General features: G+C 37.8%; 1 protein-coding gene across 3 annotated transcripts; it reads left to right on the forward strand.

Moving 5' to 3' along the window:
- Positions 1-364: 364 nt before the first annotated feature.
- MAPK8 (mitogen-activated protein kinase 8) lies at positions 365-22,125 on the forward strand. 3 transcript variants are annotated; one of them, XM_009277736.2, is made up of 11 exons: positions 365-526; positions 3,000-3,129; positions 4,396-4,454; positions 4,591-4,729; positions 8,785-8,950; positions 13,419-13,490; positions 15,916-16,098; positions 16,955-17,079; positions 18,055-18,118; positions 20,059-20,136; positions 21,185-22,125. In XM_009277736.2, the coding sequence occupies exons 1-11, from the start codon at positions 405-407 to the stop codon at positions 21,328-21,330; spliced, it is 1,284 nt and encodes a 427-aa protein (XP_009276011.1). In that variant the 5' UTR covers positions 365-404; the 3' UTR covers positions 21,331-22,125. The 3 variants fall into 3 exon arrangements, with proteins under 3 accessions (XP_009276011.1, XP_009276014.1, XP_009276013.1); XM_009277739.2 differs by lacking the exon at positions 13,419-13,490 and adding an exon at positions 13,840-13,911 and having other exon boundaries at positions 21,180-22,125; XM_009277738.2 differs by lacking the exon at positions 13,419-13,490 and adding an exon at positions 13,840-13,911.
- The last annotated feature ends 3,671 nt before the right edge of the window (positions 22,126-25,796 follow it).

Raw genomic sequence — 25,796 nt, forward strand, 5'->3', positions numbered from 1 at the left:
CCTGCTCACTTGCTGCACGTGTATGTGTGAGGGAATGGCAGCACTCTTGGAGCTCTGTGGGTGACATGTCGCTTCCTGCCTTTTGATCTTCTGTTCGTTGTCGTCTAAGATTTTTGCTGCCAACCATTCACTTCTGTTTTTCTATTATTTTTGCTCTTCTAGGATACTATCTTAGGAACATTCCTAAAAATAAAACATTTCGGACACATGCCATCTCATTCCTGCAGACATTAAGAGTAACACACATTTGCATATAGGACTTATTTGGGAAACGTCTTCCGTGTTATAAAGAATTTTGCCTTTTGTCAGATTACGTACAGTTGTAAAATCTTAGTTTTTCAAGTTTTATTTCTTTACAGGCCAGAAGCAAAATTTGGATGAAGCGATCTAACTAAGTTGCCGTCATGAGCAGAAGCAAGCGTGACAACAATTTCTACAGTGTTGAAATTGGAGACTCTACTTTCACTGTATTGAAACGGTATCAAAACTTAAAACCAATAGGATCGGGAGCACAAGGGATAGTATGGTAAGGTTTCTTTAAAATTTAAATGTACTTTTAGGATCCCTTGATAGAATTTTCTGAGTCCTTTAACTGCTGTATGTTACCGAGTAGGAGTGTGGAGAACTACCTTTTATGTGCAAACTGGCAATAGTAATAGTTAGGCGTTTTTCCTCAGCAAGGGCTGTTGCTGTTGCTTTTTGACCTATGTCCCTTCCTGCTTACCAACCGATGCCCTTCTGTGCAAATTCAGCCAGCTGTGCTGAGTCCCATAAATTAATGGGGGGGGGGAAACCTGGATAAAGAAACTAATCCTAATCCATGCTGCTTACAGTGAAACAAAGGCCAGAAATACTCTCTATATAATATCTGATGCTTGTAAATGCTTTTAACTTCTTGAAATGGTTTGTTAGGGGCCTGTTTCACTCAGTTTCATAATCTAACTAGTCCCTGATACCAGTTAGTGAGCATTTGTGATGCTGCCTGTCATTGTAATATGTAAATACCTGATGCAGTTTAGGAAGATACGACTTGACAATCTAATTCTTTGAATAAGAGTTCTGCTGTGTGGACTGAAGAGTGTCCGATTGATTTAAGTTTGGTGACAACTAGCTGCTTGTAGGCACTGTTTCCTGTTCAGTGACGTTACCCCAAAGATAAATGTTGGTTTAAGCTTCTTGAGTGTTTTTTGAATGTTCAAGAGAAGGACGTAGATAGCACAGGAGCTTGCAGACTTTCCAATTTATTGTAACTTAAGATGCTATCCAGGGACATAAAAATACAAAAGAAACATCAAGGAAGAGAAAGGTAGGGAAAAGCATAATCTTCTCAAACACTTTTTCCCTGTAACCTCTTTACTGCCTTGATCTTGTCTTGATAAGTGTTTAGAGGATGTGTGGTACGGGTGTGTTTTTAATTCGTATTTTAGCTGGGTTAATAATAAAATAGTGTGCTTAGTGCAAATGAAAACTTGAAGGTCAGTACCCTAGAAAGAATTGTTTTTGAAACGGTAACTTCTGGCATTAAGATTATTTGGTCTGTAAGTAGCAGCAGCAGAAAAACTGAGCTGAATTTTGTTTGCATGTGTGTTAATATAATGAGGACGTAGACAGTTCTTTGACTACAGTCTGTTTAGTTGCTACAGAAATGCCTGCAAAAGCTGTGGATGTTATCACTGTCCTGATTCCCAGTCATACCTTACTGCCTGATTTCCAAATTTACTGCCCCTCCCAGAGCTGAGGAACAACAACTGACAGTGCAGTTACTCTAGTGTCATTCTGTAATTGCTGCTAGTGGTAACTGAAGCCTTTTTAGTTAAATCACTCTGATTACCCTGAGGACTGGAGTGCTCATGTGGTTAAATCTTGCCTGTGTCTGGAGGAGACAGGGTGTAATTCTTGTGATTTGGGTTGGGGTTTTTTGGTTTGTTTTTTTTTTTTTAAAAACTGATCCAACTTGATTTGGAGGAATATTAAGCAGATAGCCTAAAGAAAGTTACCAGTATATGTTGCTCCTATTTTTAATTTCTTCAAGTGACTAGAGGTTTTGACAACTTAAAAAAAAAAAAAAAATTACAAAAAAAATCATTCAAACCTATACACTATATAGACAACATGCATTTTAAAGTAGCTAGCTGGATTTAGTAGATGCTGACTGGCAGATGGTCTTCATTAGGTTTGAGTACCATTCTTGATAAGAGACAAGAAAACAGTATTTACCCTGCTGAGGCTTTTTTAGTAACTGATAAATATTTCCTGAGTCTGCACGGTAGCCAGCTGTTGTATTACCTCTTACAGGAAACAAAATCCGTGTCTTCCTGTCATGGAAATGTGATACTTAATGGGAGTTGTCCCCAGTAACAGTCTTCGTCAGTTCTTTGCAGACAGCAGCCTGTGTCACTGAATCATGTGACAATCTTGGCATTGCTCTGCAAACAAAATGTTATTCTTCCTTTTTGCCAAGTAAAAGCCAGTGACATCAAGATGTTAATGTTTTCCTAAGATTTTTTTTTTTTTTATCTTGACATTGATGCTCTCAGTGTCCTGAGGATATTAAGCAGCTGCATAAGTGAAAGCATGGGACCTTTGTATAACCTGCTTTTCCTCTCTCCTTCTCCCTCCCTTTCAGTGTGAAGATTTTACATAAAATTGATGTGCTTTTTATGTTTGAAGTGCTTTGGATCTTTTTTAGGTGGTCTATTCTTGAGTGCCAATGAGCGTCAAGAGCTCAATATCTTTAGTAAGATATTTTAGGAAGCAGAGATCCTGCATTTTTTTTTGTGGAGATTGTCATGTGTTAGTACTATGAAGCTAGGAAACATTTCTAAATTTTGAATTGCTCAGCATATAAGAACACTTTGCTATTACATTCCCGAAAGCTGAATAATACTGGAAATTTAGTTTATCTGCAGACATGATACAAGGTATCTGAAAAAGGTGGCAACTGCCACAGCTTAAAGGACCTTGACACTGAGATGTAATAATGTTATTTTTAATTACAGTGCGGCTTATGATGCCATCCTTGAACGAAATGTTGCAATCAAGAAGTTAAGCCGACCATTTCAGAACCAAACCCACGCTAAAAGAGCCTACAGAGAGCTTGTTCTTATGAAGTGTGTTAATCACAAAAATGTAAGTGCAGTGTCCTGCTTTAAATGTTAAAGAATTAACTAGAAGGTTATTCTTTGTGAAAGTCTTAAAAGAGACTTCAGAGTATGGCATCCTCTGTAGATTATAGAGGTTTTCATTGCATGGCTGTCTCTCCACGATAAGTACAGAAGGATCTTTCAGAAGAGCTATTACTGGCTAGTTTTAATACCTGCCAAATCTTTAAATAGCCCCTTCAAACTCAGGAAGGGAGTCAGTGTTACATTGCTCCATTTTACAGGCAGCTGGCAAATAAGAATATGGTGAGTGGTAAGTGCAGCCTTGTTTCTGTTGCTTCTGCTAGACAAATAGGAGGAGAAAAGGCTGTAATAATTTTTTTTTTTCCCTGGTGCATGTATGAGTTAGGAGTCTTGTGTTGTGACAAGAGGAACTATCTGATGCTTAAGAAGCTCTGGAATAGACGAGATCACAGAAATGGGGAGAGAATAAGTGATAAATTTACCAGAGTTGGACTACAGAGGCCTGGTATTGGCCATTTTCTTCCTTCAGAGGCAGCTGTGTGCCGTCTTCCTCACCTTCCCTCTTAATCCCCCTTCAGCAAGATAAAATTCCCCCTGGCTGCGAGGGATGGAGAGACTCCTAGAAGACTTACTCCTGTCTTTTAGCTACTTGGGAAAATTTTGTATTTTTTCTAAAGCAGAGGTGGTTTATATGTGGACTCTCTGAAGGAAGTTTTACCTAATAGCATAATTTGTATGATGATAAACTATTGCAAGCCTGCCTGACTCTTGATAAGTAGTAGCTTGACCTGTTTCTGCACATCCTGTCCATTCTTAGCAACTGGGAAATATCCTAAAGCAGCTCCAAGAATCTGGTTTTCTCTTTGGGTGGGCTTGTTGCTTCACCTCTGTCAATGGCAAAGTGGTATCTCTTAGGTAGTCTTTGTCAGTTTTTAATTTGTGCAGTAAAAATCTTACCAGCTCTCTTCAAACTGAAAGTAGGAGGCAGGGGAAGATTGACTAACTTCCTTAGGTGTTAAGCTTTGAATAGCATCTTGTTAATGCACACGGAGTGTCTGTAGACTATGTGATTTGTGGAGGAAAAATACTCCTTCTAAAATCATGAGCATCTATTACAGCATGTTAGGCCTGGTTGAGCCGCTGAGCATCTTGAGCTTCAGTGGATACCAGGAGGTTTCCATCAGGATATTGGGTATCGTTTTTGAAATGTTGACTTTGCAACTTTGCTATTGCTGTGCTGCGATTATACTTCCTCTCCCCCTTCCTACAGATAATCGGCCTACTGAATGTGTTCACACCACAAAAATCCCTGGAAGAATTTCAAGACGTGTAAGTCTGATTTGAACTAAAGCTGAGAATGAATTTTAAAAATATTCACGCAGAAAGATGAACAAGGGAAAGAATACAATAAAATGGCAGTATTACCTGATTATTGTTCTTTTTTTTTTTTTTTCTCCTTCATAAGCTACATAGTGATGGAGCTCATGGATGCAAATCTCTGCCAAGTGATTCAGATGGAGCTAGACCATGAACGAATGTCCTATCTTCTTTATCAAATGCTGTGTGGTATCAAACATCTTCATTCGGCTGGAATTATACATAGAGTAAGTGAACTTAACTGTGTATATTTTTCATTGCACCTGGTTTTGCCTTGAGTATTTAAAAGACAGAAGCAAATCAGAAATAGGAGCACAAAGGGTGATCCATAGCCTGTCCCATAGGCAGAGAGAGAAAGCTGAAAGGAAATCATCACACCTTTTTCCGCTGTAATTCTGGAATGAACCTTTTGTATGTTTGAATGATTTGATAATAATCTGCACAGAGTAAATAAAGAGTTTTGCAGTGGATTACATTACCTTCTCTAATTCTATATAATGTTCTATTTTAGTAGTCATGGCAGGAAAGAATATCTGAAAGCATCTCTTCCTTTATTGTTTTGGTAACCAAACCTGAAATCCCATCTTTTGAAAGAACTGCCCATTTTATTTCTGCTGTTTTACTAGCAGAGTAATGAATAAATATCTGAAGTCTCCAGATAAACAGATGACGATAAAGACCTGTAAGTGGAACTTCCATACACCTGTGTGTCACAAAGCATGCACTCAGACTGCCCACAGGCAAAACTGACTACTGCTTTTTAAATGGCGTGTGTGTGTGTGTGTTGCAATCCAGTCAAGAAATTCTGAATTTAAGGTTGCCTGTTAAAGTCGAACATCTCCTGTATATTTGTACATAGTGTAAAGATTGCTTGAGGTTGTTGAGTTACAACTTTTCAAATATAATCTCTGCTATTTTGGGAAATTGTAAGCTTGTGTTTCTACAGTGCTACATTTTTTCATCGTAATTTTTTTAGAGAGTTTTAAAAGTTTTCATTTCTGAAATGACGCAGAAGATATAATTAAACTTACTCATGTGTGATACTTTCAGTCGTTACCACATAGTCTTCCTCACAGATGATGTACACAGCAAAGTAAATCACGAATGGCAATTCTGAGTGCTGCCGCAGGAATTGCTATGTTACGATGCTTGTCCAGTTCAGTAGTCCACCTCATTGTGACCGAGGTGTTGAACGGCCCGCAAGCTGGATCTGGCAGTATGACACTCCTGTTCAGTGTGCTGTTTTTCCCTCAAGGGAACGGGGACAATTGTTTGAATAGAGAATACGGTTTACATGGCCAAACACTGCTTCCTTTTGCTCAGCTAGCTCTAGTACTCATCGGCTGCCTCATTCCAGTGAGGAGCTCAGGGAGGGAAGGTTGAAGGCTTCCTTCTTGTGTGCAATTTGCCCTGAAATGCTGTGTTTGAAAGAGATGGGCGAGGGAAGGTAGGCAGAAGCATCGCCTGCAACCAGGTATCGCACCCTGTGCTTCTTGGTCTGCATGTGGGCATTGAGACAGGCCGGTGGGCTTCTTGCATTATTCTGGGAATGCTAGGCAAAACTAGGATACTTCACTTACCACAGCTGTGGTAAGATATTGCATATGACTGATATTATGCAGCCCTTTATGTCCTAATGCACACGCCTGCAGGATTGAAATAATGGGTTTGTATGCAGCTTCAGATTTTCTGGTCTCTTCAGTACTTAGGCATGCAAGTTTAATGCTGTGGGTTTTCCTAGGTCTTTTTTATTTTTGGAAAACTGCATATTGTTTGGACATGCTAGAGTAGGTAATGTAAGAGTGTCTCTTTCTGTGGATCTTAGCACAGGCAGGAGGGAGCTTCTAAAACTTCACTTGCTTCAAGGGTGGTTTGCACTCCTATAAAACGGGCGTCAAATCATTGAGCCTGTGGAAGTCATGGATAAAGGTAAACATTCGTACATTTATAGAAAAGAAGTAACTACTGGCTTTAACAGATGTTGGCAAATGAACATTACTGTGTTCAAAACATTTTGCAGAGACGGAGTTTCCAGCAAGTGTAGAAGTACACGTCCATTTATATTTCGCAGGCTGAGGAGGATGAATGATCAGCGTTGCAGAGTTGTGCCTCACTGGCTTGCTGAAGGACACAGTGTCTCGTTAGTCTTGCATGGAGGCTCTGAAACGTTATATTCTGCCTGATTTTGAGCACTTAACAAAAGTGCCTAATTATGGAAGCCCTTCACGCGAATCTTTCTTTAGAAAGGGAAAAGCCCATAGAAGCCATGAATTACCCTCCAGAGATGCCCCTCTCTCCCTGTCTGGTTAGTGGGGAGACAGCTATGAATAATCTCTGATTTTTGGGCACTGACATTTTACATTTTTAAGGTTAGGTGAGATACCTTCTGCTATAGGTTCTGGATATATTTATGCAGCCTAACTAACTTGATCGCTCTTACAGGAGCTTTTGAGTCCTTGTTTATTTAAAACATGAAGTATTGGTTCTGCATGAATTTGGATGCAGTGTAAGTCAACTCTTGCCTCCATAATTTTGAAGGACAGTTCTGTATTCCAAATTACAAGATGTTCCTAGGCTTCATGACAACTACATGATGTTCAGAAATTAAGGATGGACAGTACTCTGTAAGCTTTTGCTTTTTGTCCTCATAGTGATTTTTCTCTTGCAAAGGGAAGATCTCTTAACATTTTCAGTGTTAATCCTGCAGCTTTGGGGAGGATGAGTATAGTTAATACTATGAGCATGCACCTGGGATTCTGCAGTGAGCATCCTCCAAATAATAGAAGTGTGCAAGAATAAAGCTGATAATAAACAGGATTGTAGTAGAATCTGAAACGTGCATATTAAATAGCTGGGATGCCTTATAGTATTTGAATTCATTCGTGGCGTTTGAGAGTCTTTTAAGCCATAGTTGTCTGCAGGGTCTTTGTGTGTGCAATTTGGAATTGCATGTGTGAATATGTAAATATGCAAGACTTTTAATTATCCATTAAAATTCTATTGTTCTGGAACTCTTTTTTGTGGTTTCCTCTCTGTCTTTAATGCAGCTTTCTTAGCTTTCTGAGGAGTTTGCTGAAAGCCGTACAAGTACAAATGAAAACTACATATATCTTGCAGATAGCCACTTTTAAGTCTTTATGAAACAGTGAAAGATAGGGCTACTTATCAAATGCTTGCAGCTGAAATGCTGGAGTCCGCTGCCACATCTCAGGTTTCTCTCTCATTAATCTTAGTAGTGTAGGCAGAAAGGATCCAAGCCTTATGTATGTCGGCCTGTGTGCTATGAATGATTTTATGATGGCAAAGTTATTCTGAAGTTACGCTGTTTGTAGTATTTGCTCTGTGACATTCAGATGTGTGTAAGATCCTCCTGAGATAATGACCGAGTATGCCTGTGCAGTGTCCGTATAAATAGATGTTGTAAAGCCACTATTGTCAATGTGGTTTTAGGGTTCAAGTGAAGAGAATACAGTTACCAAGTTTCTAGCTAAGATCTGAAGCTGTATCAGGGCATTTTCCACTCCAATTTAATGATTGTATTAATTTCTGGCAGTTTTTCAATGTGTCCTTTTGGGTTTGGTCACCAAAATTAGTGTAAAACCAAATCCTAAATGGGAAACTAAATCATCAGGGCATTTTCCACTCCAATTTAATGATTGTATTAATTTCTGGCAGTTTTTCAATGTGTCCTTTTGGGTTTGGTCACCAAAATTAGTGTAAAACCAAATCCTAAATGGGAAACTAAATCTGTGTGAGCATGGGGATTTCCTTCCTGTTCAGAGAAACATCTGCATTGGTTCAAAAGAGGTAATGCAGCCTCAACTAGCAAAGAAACCTTTTACTTTTTACGTTCATGTTATAATTTTAATAATTCTTGTATCAAGATGATTATTGCATCAAATGATTTAAGCAATTGTCATGTTACTTGTGTTCTGCATCGTAGTAATAACTGTTGTTCCAGTGAGTAGTTTCTAGACCTTTCCTCAGAGCTAACATTTCTTACTAACCTCAGTTTATTTCAGACATTGCTAACATATCTTATAACGCTGGTTGTATTTTCCTTCTTTAATTGCTATATAAATCTACAAGCACAATAAGGCAATTAATTCTGTAGTCTGCTGAATGCACATGAATTAATGCAAGGGGGAAAGAAACTGCAGTTGTACCAATAACCTAGTTGTATATGTGGGGTTTAATGTTAGCAGTATTATCTTTTAAAAATGTGAACCACAGAGTACTTTGTGCTTGTCTTAGCAGTCATATATGATGTTTCTTTTTAAAGGATTTAAAGCCCAGTAATATAGTAGTAAAGTCAGACTGCACTTTGAAGATTCTTGACTTTGGACTGGCCAGAACTGCAGGAACTAGTTTTATGATGACGCCTTATGTAGTGACTCGTTACTACAGAGCACCAGAGGTCATCCTAGGGATGGGATACAAAGAAAACGGTCAGCAAATATAGTCTTTCTTTGGCATAGCTTTATTTTTTGTTTGGCACACCACATTTTACATGTTAATGTTTTTTTTCAAGCTGTAGAAATTTTATAAATTAGCCTTGTGACCAAAATGCAGATTCTGGGTACACCAATTTGTTTATTCAACTCAACCCATTAGAAATGTTTGCATTTAATAGGAGAAGAAATTGAGGGCCTTGTTTGTTTAAAAATTTAAATAACTTGCTTGGTAGATTAAGTTTCATACAGGAAGAACTGGAAATATATTTTCTTAATACATGGTATGTACCTTGATATACCTTCACCTGACTTTATTCCTGATGAGGATGTAAACTGTAATTCATCAGTAAATGTGTGTCCTAAATTTAATGTTTAAATAACTATATTCAATATAGACTTTCAGGATGTAGGGAACTTAAAGGCTACTACTTGAGACAAGAATGCAGAGAGTACTGTCACGAAGCATCATAGATTCTTTCAGGTCCATGATGAATTCCAAGGAAATTTGTTTACTTTGTCCCTCTACTTGTATACGTTTCCCTCCTCTTTATACTCGCTTTGTGGCCCTTCTTCTCTCAATATCTTCTACAAGAAAATAAGGAAAGGATACAGCATTTGGGGGAAACACATGATCAAGTACATTGCATCTTCTGAATGAAACAGCTAGTATCCTTTACGAAACCAAAGAAAGTAGCATGTCATTCCTGAAACTCCGTTGTAGTGGCCCCAATTCTGCTGCCATTTCATCGATCCGCTGTCACTGCGGTCAGTTCAGCTCACTGGGTGTTTCCACCTCAGGCAGGCACAGTGCACAGAGGTCACCATTTGCTGAAGGTATTTTAAACCCTCTATTGATGAGTCCTCCAGCAAGGCCCCTGAGATGCCATGGTGCTTGAGGCTTTGTTAGCTGTCTCCTGGTGATGTGAGGCATGGCTCCTCAGGTTACTGACACAACTGGGACTTGCTCGGCTTTTCAGGATTCTTAATATAGTCTGCAAACTTCCCTGGCGACTGCATACCATTAGGGCAAGTGACTTCAGGTTGTGTGTAAACGACAGCAGCTGTGTGTAAACAACAGAGAGCTGATTTTGTTGTTGTCTGTAACAGCCAAGAAGAGTAACTTCTATCGGTGTTGGCAATGAAAGAAGCCAGCTCAAAGGAATGCGAAAGATCTTTTTTGCAAGGCTGTGGTTTTTATTTCTGTTTGGATCGTTAGTGAGCATGAGAGGATGTACGTTCCTTCAAATGGCCTCCATGGTTGGCTACTTTTCCCGTAATTTAGAAGTCAGAGGTTGAGTGGAGCAAACTTAAAGTTACTCTTTTAACTGCTAAAGTTTTGTAGAAAGCATATATATGTTTGTCTTTTTTTTTTTTCCCCCAAGACTTTACGTTGGCCAGTTAAGAGACACTAGATAAAAGAACCTAAAGCTGTAGTCTGAGTCACGCAGCTGCCTTAGAGAAAGAATTGATAGAATGGAAGTCACAAGTTTTCTGACTTAGCTTGCCCAGTTTACATTTTTCTCTTAAATATTAAGTAATTTTGAGTTGCAAAAGTGTGAAACATTCTTTCAACTAAAATGTTGCTTAGGCTGTTATTGGAGTTAAATAGATTGTGTTCTAGAGCACCCTGTCATGCTAGTGACAATCCTGTTCCTTAAGCAGGCGTGAATTGTGTTGTGCAGCAGAATATAAACAAAACTTTACTTTCCTACAGAAAAACTATCACGTCTTGCCCAAAGCCAAATTACATGGTCGTTGAGTTGAGAATGACGCTTTTGGAGAATGTAGAAGTAAATCTGTTGGCTGAGTCAGAAGACAATCTGCATTTCCATATGTACTGTTGTCATTAAAAGGCTATTTACATAAACTGGTACTCCTCTCAATCGCTGCCTGATGAGTTCCTCGTTGTGGAGCTCCCCTGACAGGGAGGCAGGGCTGCAGAGGGGAGGGAGGCAAATATCGAGGATGTACTTACAGTAAGAACCATGGACTGTCCAGGATCCTCACCTGTTAGCGCTGATGCCTATTTTAGCCCTGTAAACCCACAGTTAAATTAAAAGTTACCTTATTTAATTTAGAGTTAAATATCGAAAACTGACAGCTAACTATTGGTTAACATTTAGTTTAATTGAACAGTGTCATCTGGCAGCTTTATGCCGTTTCAGTGCCCTGCTGAACTTACGTGGGAGGATTGCAATATATGTTTTGATGACTGAGATACATACTGAAGAGTACTATTCTTCTGGTACTGTACTGTGCACATATGAAATCTTTAATTGTTTTAAAACTAGCAGAGATCCCAAACAAACTGATGATAGAGTTAACTTCTACATAGTTTTTGATACTGAAGGAGATAGAGCACATTTGGGTGTATTACAATAAGAAACCAGGCCTTGCAAACTCAAGAAATTCAGAACTGAAGGACACCAAAACTGTTCATGCACATGTTTCTTAACATATTTAGATTTATGTGCAGTTATGTGCATGATTATCAGGAAGGAAGCACTGAAAAGCAAGGAAAGCCCCAAAACCTCTGAAACAACTACTTTTAAGTTTCCTAGTACATACGCTGGGTTTGAACTTCATTTTCATTTGGTATTTTTTTCCTCTTAGAATTACAGAAAAGAGTAAGTTCACTCCAAACAGGGTTTTTAAGAATAAAATACACTCTGTATGACAAGCAGTAGATTTTAAAAAAGATTTTTCAAATCTGTGATAAGATTTTACTCAGTCTTCTATAGAAGTATTCACAGGAGCAGTCCTCAGTGTGCAAGTTAGTCTAGCTTCATAAAAAAGTTAGACACCTATAAATAGACAGGTTTTGTTTGATTAATGAAATCGACAAACCAAAACACCCCCAAACATCACAAGTTTGGTGTTGTAGGGTGACCAGAAGAATGGTTTCCAGTGTTTTTCTTCACCTCTGAAGTAATTTGTCTTCTGAGGCATGAAGATAAGTCATTGTTTCATGTTGTTTCTCTTCCCAGACTTCTCCATGCAATTATGGGCATTCTTTTTATCATGTTGGACACAAACTAATTACAATAGATTTTGGGTATAGTTTGGTTTGTGATGGCAGCAGATTGTTTTGCAGGTGAAAAAGTCAACATTCAGAATTTTATTTAAATATTCAAATGCAGAACTTGGCTTCAAATCTTTGGGTCTCCAAGCCAAAGAATATGTACTTTTCTTAAGTATTTGAAAAGAGTTTTTAAAGAAAAAACACCACTAATCATAAAATGTTGACAATAATTTTTTAAATGAACCAGGCCCTTAATTTTGACCTATTAATATGTACAACTATGGTCTCCTGTCATATGATTTAGATACTATTTTAGAGGAACTTGAAAGTAAGGGAGAAGGAATATTTTCAGTAAGAAGCAACGTTGTTTGCTTGACATTGTTGAGCTCCTTCAGAACTTTTACATGTGATTTTTAGTATACAATTGTTCTCTTTTAAATCCCCTTCTTATCTGCTTAATTGAAATTCCAGTGTCATGTTCGACATAAAAGTATTCATAATAATACAAATTCATTATTATGACTTCAAGAAAACTTTTGCATACAGAGTTAACAGCATCTCTGAAAGCAACCACAAAAGAAATTGACATACCTGTAAAAAGTAAACTTGTGCATCTTTCAGTATGTCTTCTGAGTGATTTATTTTAAGGTAATGTAGAAAATGTGTATTTCACACCCAAAAAAATTGCTTTTGAGTTTTTCTTTTGTATAAGATGTTATTTCAGCATAACTGGAGAAATATTTTTAAGCAAGTAATTTTAACTGAAAATCTTATAGGAGCATACTAATATTGTCATTAACTGATCCTCTAAAATTCTAAGTGATCTTTTACTGATTGTGTTTGCTTTTTATTTAAAGGGAGAGGGAGATGCACGGTAATCTGACTTTTAGGAAATACTTGATGGCAAATTTTAATTCCTAAGTAATAACCAATTAATTCTCCTCTTATTTAAAAAGGGAGATGCACGGTAATCTGACTTTTAGGAAATACTTGATGGCAAATTTATTTAAAGAGAGGGAGATGCACGGTAATCTGACTTTTAGGAAATACTTGATGGCAAATTTTAATTCCCCAGTAATAACCAATTAATTCTCCTCCTAAAACTACAAACTGTTTAGATACACAGTATTTTTCAAGGTCAGTTTACTTTGCTACTTTTAAAATTATTCCTACAACTACAATGGAATTACTTTCAAGAAATAAAGTTATCTTTGGTGCTCCAATCTAGTCTATCGGCTGAGGTACTGCCTTCTATTTGAGACAGTTAAAAGCTAATCCTTGTGTATGGTGTATTTTAAAGTGTTTTCATTGATTAATACAAAGACTTGCTCTTCTTCCTGTGCTGTCTCTGCAGTTTATAGGATGCAGTCATGTTATGCTTCTTTTAATTTTAAATGACCCTTTGCTTTGCTTTTCCTTCTTTTTGTGCTACAAACATAGTGGATTTATGGTCTGTGGGGTGCATTATGGGCGAAATGGTTTGCCACAAAATCCTCTTTCCAGGAAGGGACTGTATCCTTGTGCTGCTGCAGCAGGTTGAATTAGTTAGGAAGTGATTAACCTTTTTATTGATGTTGTGTCATGAAAATGCGTATTGTACAATTTTTTTTTTTATTAAATGAACATGGATTTTTCTTGTGATACACCTAAAAAAAATTGTCAAGAACTTCATTTATATTCAGGCTGCACCTAGCAGTAGGACATAGTCTCTGCTGGTCCTGTAGTTAGCATACATTCACCTTCGCTCATTTCCATTACACACGCTTTTTATAGTCACTTCGTGTGTGTGTGTCTAGATACTTTTATTTACTTTATTTTAATAACTATCTTTTATGTTAATATCATTGCATTTTGTTTTCAGTTGACATTTGGTCAGTTGGGTGCATCATGGGAGAAATGATCAAAGGTGGTGTTTTATTTCCTGGTACAGATCGTATCCTTACTTTGGCCTAGGATGTAGTTGTAAAAGGTCAAAAGATACTGCAGCAATATAGTTCCAGATTAAGGTGGTTCTAATTTTTAAAATACTGGTTTTAAACTGCCTTTTCAAAATACAATTTGCAAGTTCGTAGTTTTGGTTCCAGGAAGCTGCAAAAATGTCTACAGTTATACCATTAAAGCAAAACCACAACACAGCATTACTGTGTGTGACTGTCTTTAGAGATTAATACTAAGCAAAATGAACAAAATACCACTTGGGCAAACAGGCTTATTTTTCCTTTTTTTCTTTTTCTTTTTTTTTCCCCCCCTCTCTTTTCTTTTTCCAATTTAATATAGTGTCTATCCATTGCTTTTGGATGTTGTCACATTTAAGACAGTTTTTTTGTGTTCAGGTTGGTGTTCTACTGGTTCACATGCATTGATTTTTGCTTTAGAGATCATTTTTATGTAATAACTTACTGATGTTGTTTTGTTTAGTACCTGAGCATGTTAGCAGTTATTATTCTTTACATTTTCTAGGAAATGTTTACAAAAAATTCCTAACCTGCTTCATTAGTTACAGTCTGGAGTTTTATATTTTTGTATGCAGAAATGATCCTGCAAACAGCTTTCAGAAATACTGGCACTTCTGTCTTTCTATTCCATGAATGGCTTGGTGGTATCTGTATGGGTTGTCCTGTGAACAATACTTCAAACAAAGGGTCTGCTCCAAGCAAATAGAGCTGAAACCTGTGGATCATCACTAAAATTAGAGGATCTAATTGGAGTTTGGCATCTTATTTGTTTTATTAGTAGCTATAGTCCAGTTTTGTAGATGCCATCGGAAATCTTTCCTGCTTTTGCTGCAGGTTAACTGTTTAATAATTGATACCATACCATTTAGGCGAGAAGATCGGGTGAAGATTTTGAGGCACAGTGAGGAGATCCAGGGCATCCTTACTTTCACACAGCTCTGTCATTGCATGAGCTGCACCATGCTTAGCTTTATGCGTCTGGTTTGCGAGCATGGCTTTTCAGTTTAGGCTCAGTGCCATACAACGTAAATACTTTTTTTCCAAGGCCTGTACTAAAGCACTGTAGAGCTTGAAAATCCTTACATAAAGGTCTGCTGTTAAGTTTTAAGAATGTAAGAGGGGGCCTGCTACATCGGACTGAAGGTTTAGGGAGCCCACTATCCAGTCTTTAATGGTAGCCAAAAAGGAAAAAATGGGGAGAATATATGAATAAGCATATATAAAGTTTTACGTGAGCTCTCTCCCAGTATCTAACCATCTGCAACTAGGAATTCCTGAGCCAAACGTTGCTTTTTTTATTCAGTAACACGTATTAAATTATTCTGCCGTGAACTGGTCAATCTCCCCTTTAACTTGTGTAAACTTTTCTAATAAGATGTTCCTTACATGTTCTTGAAACTCTTTAACTTGTGCATTCAAGTCTCGGACAAAATTGTCATTGACCCGTGTGGGCCAAGATTTCATCCCTTATGTGCCCACTGCTGCTCAGTGTTGCATGTTGTTAGGGGGGGATTGCGAACTTGGGAGGGTCCAGGACTGGGCGGAGGTATCAAGATGAGAACGAAGGACAAAGCACCTACAGGGGGCAATTCTCACGAGTGCCTTGGTGATGTGTAGTAGCTTGACTACTGTGAATACGTGTTCGGATCAGGAAGCGAGTTCTTCTCCAGAACACAAACAACGCCTTTATTTAAATTCGTTTAATACAGTTTGTGAGTCTCTTAATTTTCTGTTTCTCAGAAGTATATCCTTTGCTAGTTAGTTACGATTTTGGGTAAAATACATGTTGCCTTGGCTACTCTATCATAGTCTTGCTTTGTTTCACTATTTTCTCTAAGAAGGTAGTCCTAATTAATGATGATGAATTTGATATTTTATTATAATTTTCTGTGTTTTCTCTCCGTTGGTTATTTTATGTGGTTTTAACATAACCTTCTAGCTGCAAATTAGACACAGTGTTTTTCTTAGCTGCATAACCTTAGATATTGATCAATGGAATAAAGTTATAGAGCAGCTAGGAACACCATGCCCCGAATTTATGAAGAAATTACAGCCTACAGTCCGAACTTATGTGGAGAACAGACCTAAATATGCTGGATATAGTTTTGAAAAACTCTTTCCAGATGTCCTTTTCCCAGCTGACTCCGAACACAATAAGCTTAAAGGTAAGGTCTGTCTTCTGTGTGTTGTATATTTTAAAAGTTTTAAAACTGTGATATATTGAAGAGAAATGTATCTTAGTTTTGTTCACTATAAAATCATCCCACTAAGGATTTAAATATTACAATATTTATATCATGGGAGTGGATGAACGTGCTGGCGTATGCTTACCTTCACTTTCTCATCTTTTCTGAAACAGCTCCTATTCTGGAGATACCTTTATAAAGAAAAGTAAATATATATCTCCCTTTCAGTGACAGATGCCAATGTGATTTAGAGAAGAGTGGGAGGAGGGTGGAATAGAAGTTGTGTAGGCAGAGCAGATGATCTTTCTCTAGGGTTGAAAATAAAGGTTTTGTATTCATAATACATAGATAGCCTGTAGTTACTGGAATAACTTACTGGTTCTAAAAGTCACCTACTCAGTGGAGTCAGAGACTCACCCTATTTTCTGTGACTAACAGCACGTGACGTTTTTTTTCCCCATAAACTGTAAGAGAGGGGTAGTAGGTGCTTGCCCGCTGCTGTTCCAGACAAGGCTGCACTGCCTGCTGAGTTATATTTCGCATAAAGATGTCACGCCAAGGGGCACTGTATGCTGAAAATGTGTAGTGAAACATGTCCAACCCCTTTCCCACCTGTGTTATTCTCTTCAGTTTTATTTTTTTCTTTTCATCAAATGGACCGCTTTCCTAAACCCCAAATTATGTGAGGGTTGCGTAGATATTAAACTGGAACTTGTTTACTCCAGGTCTCCTCTCCTTATGAGCTTTGAAATACTGTATTATACACATATATATTATATGTGCCATATATTACTATATGTGGCACTAGTCTAAATAGAAAATTTCGCTTTTGCAGCAAGTCAAGCGAGGGATTTGTTATCAAAAATGCTGGTTATAGATGCTTCTAAAAGAATCTCTGTGGATGAAGCCCTGCAGCACCCATACATCAATGTTTGGTATGATCCATCAGAAGCAGAAGCTGTAAGTTCTTGTTTTAGGTCTCTGATTAGGAAGGTACTGTACTAAAGCAAACTTGTGATGCTTGCTGTAACTGCTTGAAAGAAGATTCTTGCATGATCTACACATTTCACTAGAAGCTTAACTGAGCCGTCATCATTTTTATTGACATAGATTGACATCTCTATGAGAAATAGTACTAGGAATGGGCGCAAACTGAAGTACCTGTATCTGTGTGTGTGTGTTTGTGTATAATTGCATATAATCTCCTGGACATGTACGAGTGCATCTGAAATCTTTTATATAGGGTCCTGATTTATTGAGCTGCAGTTGTTTCAGTGTGGTTTGATTGCCCTTGATAGGATTCCGAGGTATTTGCTCCTGGGCAAAAGAAATACTTTCATTAGTTGTAGCAATTGATAGTACTCTTAAACTAGAAAATAAGTATTTTGGTAAAATTTGAGTACAAGATCTTGAGCTTTCAATTATTAACACTAATGAACAAAGGGATTAATTGAAAATTTTTCTTAAAAAATTAATTTCAGGACAATTTCAGCTTATGAGAAAAGTCTCTTTTTTTTAAGAAAAGGGTGGTTGGTGATGGCCCACTAAGAATAGAAAAAGATGCTTGATGTAATTGGTGCAATTAGAATTCTGCTGATCTATAATACTAGAGGGAAAATTTAGTAATTAACAGTTAGTAGGTAAAAAGGGCTGCTTGGGCTGGAGACTGCTGCACTTAGGAGCTCTTTTACCAGACTGTTCAGTTTCTATTTTAATTATTACAGTAATGTAAGCAAATCTGTTAATCGGAAGAAGTTTAAAACATGTAGCAGCATCTAGAAAACAGGCCAAGTCCAAGTATGAGAGAATATATGACCATGTAAATATGGTATTTTTAAATCAGGTTCATATTCTGAGTGCTTATTTTCATTTTTCATTTATTCTGTTTTTGTATCCCTTTTGATTGCTTTATCATGAGTTAGTTTTGTTTTTCAGCCTCCACCAAAGATACCAGATAAGCAGTTAGATGAGAGGGAGCACACGATAGAAGAATGGAAAGGTAAGAAGGGCATTTTAAGTTTACCAAGGCCTTCGGAAGTAGGCTGGGCCCTAAGGATTACTGTTATTAAGGTTCTTCTGAGCAACCTAATAGTATTTACTTAAACTGTTCGGAATGGCAAGGGAATAGATCAGTGCTTCACAACCTCCTGATTGTCAGGACGCTAAAAATTTTCCTGTGAAGGTGCCGAACCTTTGTAGTGAACTTAAGACCTGCTCATTTCAGTCACCTTTTGCAAACCATAAGGCAGCGTTTTTAGGGAGGGTGACTCTTCTGGACAAACTGTTACGGTTGAAAAAGGTGCAGGAGTTTGAGCAACGTAAGTCTGAAGTAGAAGCACTAGTCTTCAGGTGAAGAGCATATTAGCAATAACTATACTCCTTTAAATCAAGCAGAGGATTTGAAAGAAGAAGCCATAAGGAGTGTTAGTAATGGGTGAGAGAGTGAGGTTACAGCTGGTGTGGGAGACGCTGATGGTTATCAGCTGTGGGATCCTGAGAAAGTAGCTGGGGTTGAGGTGTGGATCGCAGTGTGATGTAAGACTCGTACCTCCAAAAGCATGATTTTTAGTGTTCAGTACTTGTTTAGTATGTATATTTCCTGGTCATATATGAGGTGTAAAATGATAAAGTAAAAGGGGAACATCTTTGTTACTTGTAGAGCTTGTGCTTCATTTTGAAATTGCTTCTAAAAGGTGTGGTGTTATTGCAGAGGTCCTAGTGCTAAGAAAAAATGCAGATCCAGAGAGCTGTGCAGGCTATAAATGTTGCTTTTAAGCAAGAATTTAGTGCATTAGCAATTTAATACTTTGTACTGAAAAAGTCTAGGAAGGGACATAAGACCTGTATAGTCTTTTTATCCCCAGAGGAAAAAAAGCAGGGAAAATGTTTCATGAATCTTTTTTGGCAGTTTCATTGTGTTGGCTGGTAATGGACACAAGTCTGTAAAATCTAGTACTGCCACGCTTTTAAGTTGCTTTCTATTAGAAACTGAGTTTTCATTGTAAAGGCAGAGATGGGGAGAATTGTGGAAATTCTCTTACTATTCTCCTTCCAAGCAAAGTTATTTCCCTTTTGAAGCAGATGTGCTGAGGGTATGTCAAGCAATATGGAGTTTACTTTTGAGACCCCCACAGCCCTTGAAATTATAATTCTTAAACGCTTTTTTCTTCCAAACTGTTTGTACATTGCATTAGTTTGCCAGTGACAGATAAGTAGTAGTATTCTGACAGTCAGTTCTTACGAGTTGCGTTTAACATGTTTAGTCCTTTTCTTCTATTGTTACTTCTGTAGATTCACAGCTGAAGTCTTTTCTGGGTAACAAGCTGCCATTAGCCTAGAAACCTTCTGGCCAGTATACAGGGTGTTTGATTCATGTTACAAGCACTTCTGACCTTTTTGAGGATGAGGAACTTCTGTAACTGGAAGATAAAGTTGCTGCTTTCATTTGGAGTGGCTGCTTATATGCCAATATTGTGTTCCATTTCATGGAGATCTGGACCTTTCGATGTTGTTGCTGAGGAAATTTAGTGGCAAATGTGTGTCGGGAGGATAGCAATGCTGTTTGGGCTTGTTCCTACCTGGTCCTTTGAAGACTGCTGATTGAGTTTACCTGTACCAAAGAAGCCGTTGATAAAAACTGAGTGGTCATTAAGGCTCAGTTTAACCTCAGGTCCCCAGGCAGCCTGGAAAAAAGAGCCTTAGAGCAATGTCAGAGTGTTCTTGAGAGTGCCAGGCAATTGTAGCTCCAACAGAAAAGAATTGTACATTTTTATATCGCTTGCCAGTTGTTCTGTAGCCTCTATGGCCTGTTGTTCAAAACTAATTCTGAACAGTAATAAACCTATGAAATCTAAATGTACATTTTAATGGGAGATGCATTATCAATCCAGTCTTGGGTTTGCAAATTCATTTTTTTCCTTCCTTTCTCTGCATTTTCAGAGTTGATATACAAGGAAGTCATGGACCTGGAGGAGAGAACCAAGAACGGGGTTATACGCGGACAGCCAGCCCCTTTAGGTTGGTTACAATAAAAGCACAGTAAAAAGTTACATTGGGTTGTAGGTCAGGAGGGAGTAAAGCTGTTCAAGACATCCAAGAGTAACCTAACCCAAAAATATGGCTCTTAAATGACCAACAACCTCTTGAATTCTCTTTGAGGTATTGCTTATTTGAATGGAACGTATGGGGTCGACATCTCTTTTTATTAATCTGGTAAATTCCTCTGTTATTGTCCCCATGTAACTGACGCTTCATTCATTTCAGTCCTCAAGAAACATCTTGGTATGTACTAGTACTCTGCTGCTATAATCTGGTTAGATGTGTAACTTGTAGCTGGTGCAGTTTCAAATAAAGATATAACCACTACTTCCATCTGTTAAGTAATGGAACAGGATTTCTAGGTTGTCTGCCTTGAATATTCCCTCTAAATAGAAAGGAAAATTACGGAGCACTTTCAGAAACCGTTGCTGAATTTTGGAGCAAGATGTGATTGCTGACTGCCCATTGATAGGACTCCATTTGCAGTGTTGAAACATGATGGCAAGAGTTGGACAGCTGTTGCTGACCCTGCCCAGAGTTCACTGAAGTCCAGACTCTGAAAAATCACTGCGTATCTGAGATTGTATACATTCAGTGTGGCTGAACACCAGCTGTTTCCCAGCCTGAAGGGGAGGAGCTGATGGAAAAAAACAGTCCCCTTCTTTCTTTATCTAAATATGTTGATAGATTCTAGCTTTGGGTCTCAACATTTAGTAGGGTATCTTAGCTCTGGCTTTATGCAGTATGATCGATGTTTGTGATTGCTAACCTTCAGCCATTAGCATTTTATTGTAATTTGACAGGTATCATGTCATGTGAGTTCTGTGGTTCTTGGCATACCATTCATTAAGCCCCGTGTTAAAGACTTGTGGGGTTTATTTACTTTGACAACGGATTGAGACACGTCTCTTGAAACTTGCTAAAACAAGGGAAAGTCATGACTATTAGGAAGAGACAGACTAATGCAAGCACTGAACCGTGCAACTGTATCTGCAACTGATTTGCTGTTTTGTTTCTCATAGCACAGGTGCAGCAATGATCAATGGCTCTCAACATCCATCTTCATCGTCATCTGTCAATGATGTGTCTTCAATGTCAACAGATCCAACATTGGCCTCTGATACAGACAGCAGTCTAGAAACCTCAGCTGGACCTCTGGGTTGCTGTAGATGACTACTTGGTCTTTTGGGGGGTGGGAGGGGGGTCCTTTTAGTCATTAATAGGGCACCTTTAAAATTTGGTGGTATTTTTGAGTGTTTTTTCAAAAATAATCGTAGAATTCATCATAAAGTGCTGTAATTTTAAACTGTAAGTTGTGTTAAAAGCAGCCACTTTTTTTGCTGTAATTAACTGTAAAATATTAAACCTGATAATTTTTATTGTGGTTTTAAAATCTGCATATTTGCTTTACTATTATGCTGCTGATCTTTTTTTACTGAATTTGTAAGATTTGTTTTATCAAAGCACATATTAATGTTGTGGTCATTACCATATAATGAATTATTTAAGATTTTATAGGTTTTCAATTTTTTAATTAGAATTTATTCCAGATGTTTTGTTCATGATATCCTTCAAAGTTTTATGCTTGGTCATATGTCCGTGTCCAGGTGGAGGGGGAGAGAATTCAGTGCAGCCAGCTGTAGTTTTAGGCACACTACTGTGGTGCTGGCAGTGAACAAAATCCTCTTTTATTTTAGCCACTTGCCTATACTACTTCAGCAAAAGCAACAATTAGTGAATTTTTTTTAGAGAAACAGTGTACAATCCTTTGCAAAGTAGCCTCATCTGAATGGTGTTACAAACTTAAGAAAGCAAAGCGTATCTTCAAAGCTGCAGAAATATCTAGCCTAACAAAGTTAACGCGATGTTTTCTGCAGAGTTGTGGCATGCCAAATCTTGTGATGACCATAAAACACGAGGATACTTCATGAATAATACATTGCAATGCAAATAAACTGTTTACTTCTAGCTTGTAGCCTGTTTTTGTACACACAAAACAAAGTGTATCCAGGATGTCTAGACTGCCGAGAGGGAAAACGAATATGCTGTAGCTATACTTTCATGTAATACGTGATTCTTGGGAGTTTTCTTTCTTACTAGTTTTGTCTACTAAGGCGAGTGCTTTTTGGGTAGAAGAGGGAATGACATGAATGCAATAGGGGCAAAACTTCAGCTATTCTTCCTCCACCAAAAGTAACTGATTGCTAAAAACCATTAAGTGGTAGGAGAACCTCAGGATTTCTGTAGCTAATGCATTCAGTGAGCAATATATGCCATCCAAAGGAGGGGGAGGGAGAAGTAGTGCTGTATAAATTAATATTTATCTCTTTCATTTCACCATGAGACCAGTGTAGCAGAAATCTTAATAATGGTTCATTTTAAGTCATAAATATTCAGTAGTTTTCAGCACTGAAGCTCCAGGTTTCAATACACTTTTTAAACAAAAGATATATTGAAATATATAGAACAGTTACTAAATAGTCATGTAAAATGGTGCTGCTCCTCACAGAAGTATTTTAACTGTTTACATTTTATATTTACAGAATGATTCATGTATAACTGACTTAAGTTTATGTATGAGTTAAACAATCATTCAGAATTTATTCCTTTGGAAAATGCAGATTTTTAGTGAAGCTAGGCTGTATAATTGATTGCCTTGTGTAGATGCATATTTTGTGTAGTGAATTAGAATATGAAGAGGAATTTAAATTAGTAATGCTCACAAAAATGAGCATCAAAACATACAGAAGTCTTGCCAGGCGCAGAGCGTAAGCAAATCATGTAACTGGCTACAGAGGTCATCCAGGAATGGCTGATGCTCTTCAGTGTGGTTCCTTCTGCTTGTTGGGTTAAATAGGTATCTTCCTGAAGTTCTAATTGAAAAAGGAAAATTTGTCTTTGCAGTAAGTTTCAGAAAAATAGAAGTGATGGTAATGCTTTCAATATCTAACATGTCTTTTTAAAAAACATACAGGGTTACAAGGAGTGGTAATGTCTCAAAGATGACTAAATTGATAAACTGCACAGTTGTTTTCCTGGCCTGGCTAGACTGCTGGTAAGTGCTGTGTGCGTGTAATTTTGCTTTCCTCACTTGTATCTAATATTTCAATATTGCCTTTCTAAACCACATTTGTTAAGGCAATTATTTTTACAGTATCCTGCCAAATTGTATATTACCTCAGAATAGGCAGGACATGGTTGGATTCATCTAGCACTGGAACATAGAAAATCTGCTCAAGTTGAACAGAGACCAACAGAACAGTCTATTTTGTAATTTTTTTATCGAAGTTGAAGCTGTGAATTAAGCCAAAATTTTTGGTCATACGACAGTACTCCATTGTTATGTAGGGTCAAATGATATTCTGGTCAAGCCAGTGTAATGAAGTTAAGGCTGACAAAATCAACTTCTGATGCCTGTAAGTGCTGTTCAGAACAGAATTTGATAAATATAATTCCTATTTAAATTTATTATGGACCCCTCTAGATTGCAGTGGTGACTGAAATATTTTGAAACTTTAAAATAATTTTTGCTATCACTTTCCAGTGTCCTAAAGAAAACTTGCTTTAAAATTAATACTGAGTGAAATAGTTACTAGGCTTTTATCACAGTGTGGTATCAATAGTAACTTCACTGAGTTCATAAGCTCTAAGGAGAATTAAGCTTTTCGTCTTTAAGGTGGGGTTGGTGAATGGGTGGGACTGTCCACTGCAGCCCATTGCAGTGTGAGTGAGCTATGTTAAAAGGGATTATTTCCGTAAGGTCAGAGCATTGCCTGCAGGAACCTAGAGTTCACTTTTGGCACCATCTTCATAGCAGTTGCTTTTTTCTTTTTTTTTTGCAGTTGCTTGCCTTTTAGGCAAACTAAAGTGATGGCACATTTCAAAGAAAAGAAAATCAGATTCAGTAACCAAATTACCACAACAACGTGCTAGTCTTACCTTCCCTTTTTATTTGTTGAAATATAAAATTATTTCATAGGTGGTTGTACACTGCCACAGATAGCAAACAAATGGGTAGCTAGAGTTCAGCTGTCTTTGTCTATTGTTATGTTGTTAGCTCATATACTATCTAATACACTGTACAATTTTATTCTTAAAGTATTATTAAGCTTTATTTTAATCTATGATTCCAAAATCTTCTGATGACAACAGGCTTCACTAAAGTGCATGCAACTTTCCACTTCTAGGGCCGTTCCAATCCGTTGGGAGTTGGTAGGGAGTAAATTACAGTGAGCTGTGCCTGGTTTCTTACGTCAGGTGAGGTTAAAAGTTGGGCAATAATAATGAGATTAATTTCCACCTTCTCTGGTCAGGGCTGTGTCGGGCATCAAGGATAAAATAGCTCCTCTCCTTTTGTAGAAGTAGGTTCTTCAAGATTTTGAAATAGAAATTGGGGGGAAATGAGTACCGTTACTGTGTGCTGCACCTCTGCTCTGTAAGTCTTTGTTAATGCAAGACAATGGGGTCAGAATTGAGGGTTTTGTGTGTTAGTGTGTGTGAGAAGCTGGACTGCCAGAGCAACACCCGTCAGTTCAACAACCTCAGACCAGCCTGACTGACCAGCTCGCCTCTAGCGCATTCATTCTGCTAAGCTGAATAGACGTGGCACTTTTCCCTATGTAGGCGTTGTGCGGCTTGGGCTTTTAGTTTAGACGAACCTTACTACGCTGTATGCAATAGTATCTTTCTGGATAGGAATTCCAGCTAGACACAAAGATAATATCGGCATAAATTGTTCGTGCCAACACACGTGTGAATTTAGGGGAGGATAGGGTGAGCTGTGTTTGAGGCAGTTGTGGCAACAGCACCCTCTACTGCCTCAGTGTCCAAGTAAGTAGCGTGTTACTGATGTGGGTTTGTTTTATGGAAAATTGCTTCTCTGAACACAGGCTATTTCGTTAGAGAGCAAAAAAAGCACCTTGACAGGCGTTTGCATGAATATAATGCTCCTGCGTTAATGTATATGGCATTCATCTCAACATTGCATAAAGAAAAACGATCAGAAAGCTAGTTCAGGAGGATAGTTCCTACCCAGCCAATAATCCAAAGCATATGACATTATTAAGTGTTTCTCAATTAAGATTATGAGGGAAAGTGGAGAAGACGGTTCAGCTTCCGCTTGGTCTTACTGTTTCAAGTTGCTAAAGGAAGCGAATTACTGTTTCTAGGTATGTTTGTATTTGCTGTTGACAGCAGCTTGTCCATGCTGTTACATTTTATGTTCCTATCAATGTTTTGGTTCTTACCTATTTAGTTTGAGGACTGGAGTTGAAGGAGGGCTGTCTGCATTTTTCAGTAGCATTAGAAAGAGGGTTTTAATGGAGAAATGTGATGAGACTTGACCGCTTACCCAAATCTTAAATTCATTTAATTTATTCTTAGTTAAGGGCACTGGAAAAAAAGTGGTATTTTAAGTGATCTCTTTCACTCCCTTCTCTTCTTCCTTAGATATCTCTGCATTACAGAAACATGTTATGAATCAGATCACATTGTGTTTCTACTCTGCAGTTAAAAATTTAAGCTAGGTTTTCTTGAACTACCTCACACAAACTTTCTACATTTCTTAAGTAAGCAAAGCTAACCCTTGCTATTGGAACTACACTGAATGTGAATAGAAAAATACACTTCCTTTAGAAAAA

This window comes from Aptenodytes forsteri, unplaced genomic scaffold (assembly GCF_000699145.1).
Source record: "Aptenodytes forsteri isolate BGI_AS27 unplaced genomic scaffold, ASM69914v1 Scaffold15, whole genome shotgun sequence".
NCBI lineage: Eukaryota > Metazoa > Chordata > Aves > Sphenisciformes > Spheniscidae > Aptenodytes > Aptenodytes forsteri.

Bases quoted from the DNA above. Each gene is read 5' to 3' on its own strand.
- MAPK8 (XM_009277736.2), top strand. From the start codon at position 405: ATGAGCAGAAGCAAGCGTGACAACAATTTCTACAGTGTTGAAATTGGA. The intron at 8,951-13,418 runs GTCAGCAAATAT...CTACAAACATAG, and splicing joins GATGGGATACAAAGAAAACG to TGGATTTATGGTCTGTGGGG. The intron at 13,491-15,915 runs GTATCCTTGTGC...GCATAACCTTAG, and splicing joins CCTCTTTCCAGGAAGGGACT to ATATTGATCAATGGAATAAA.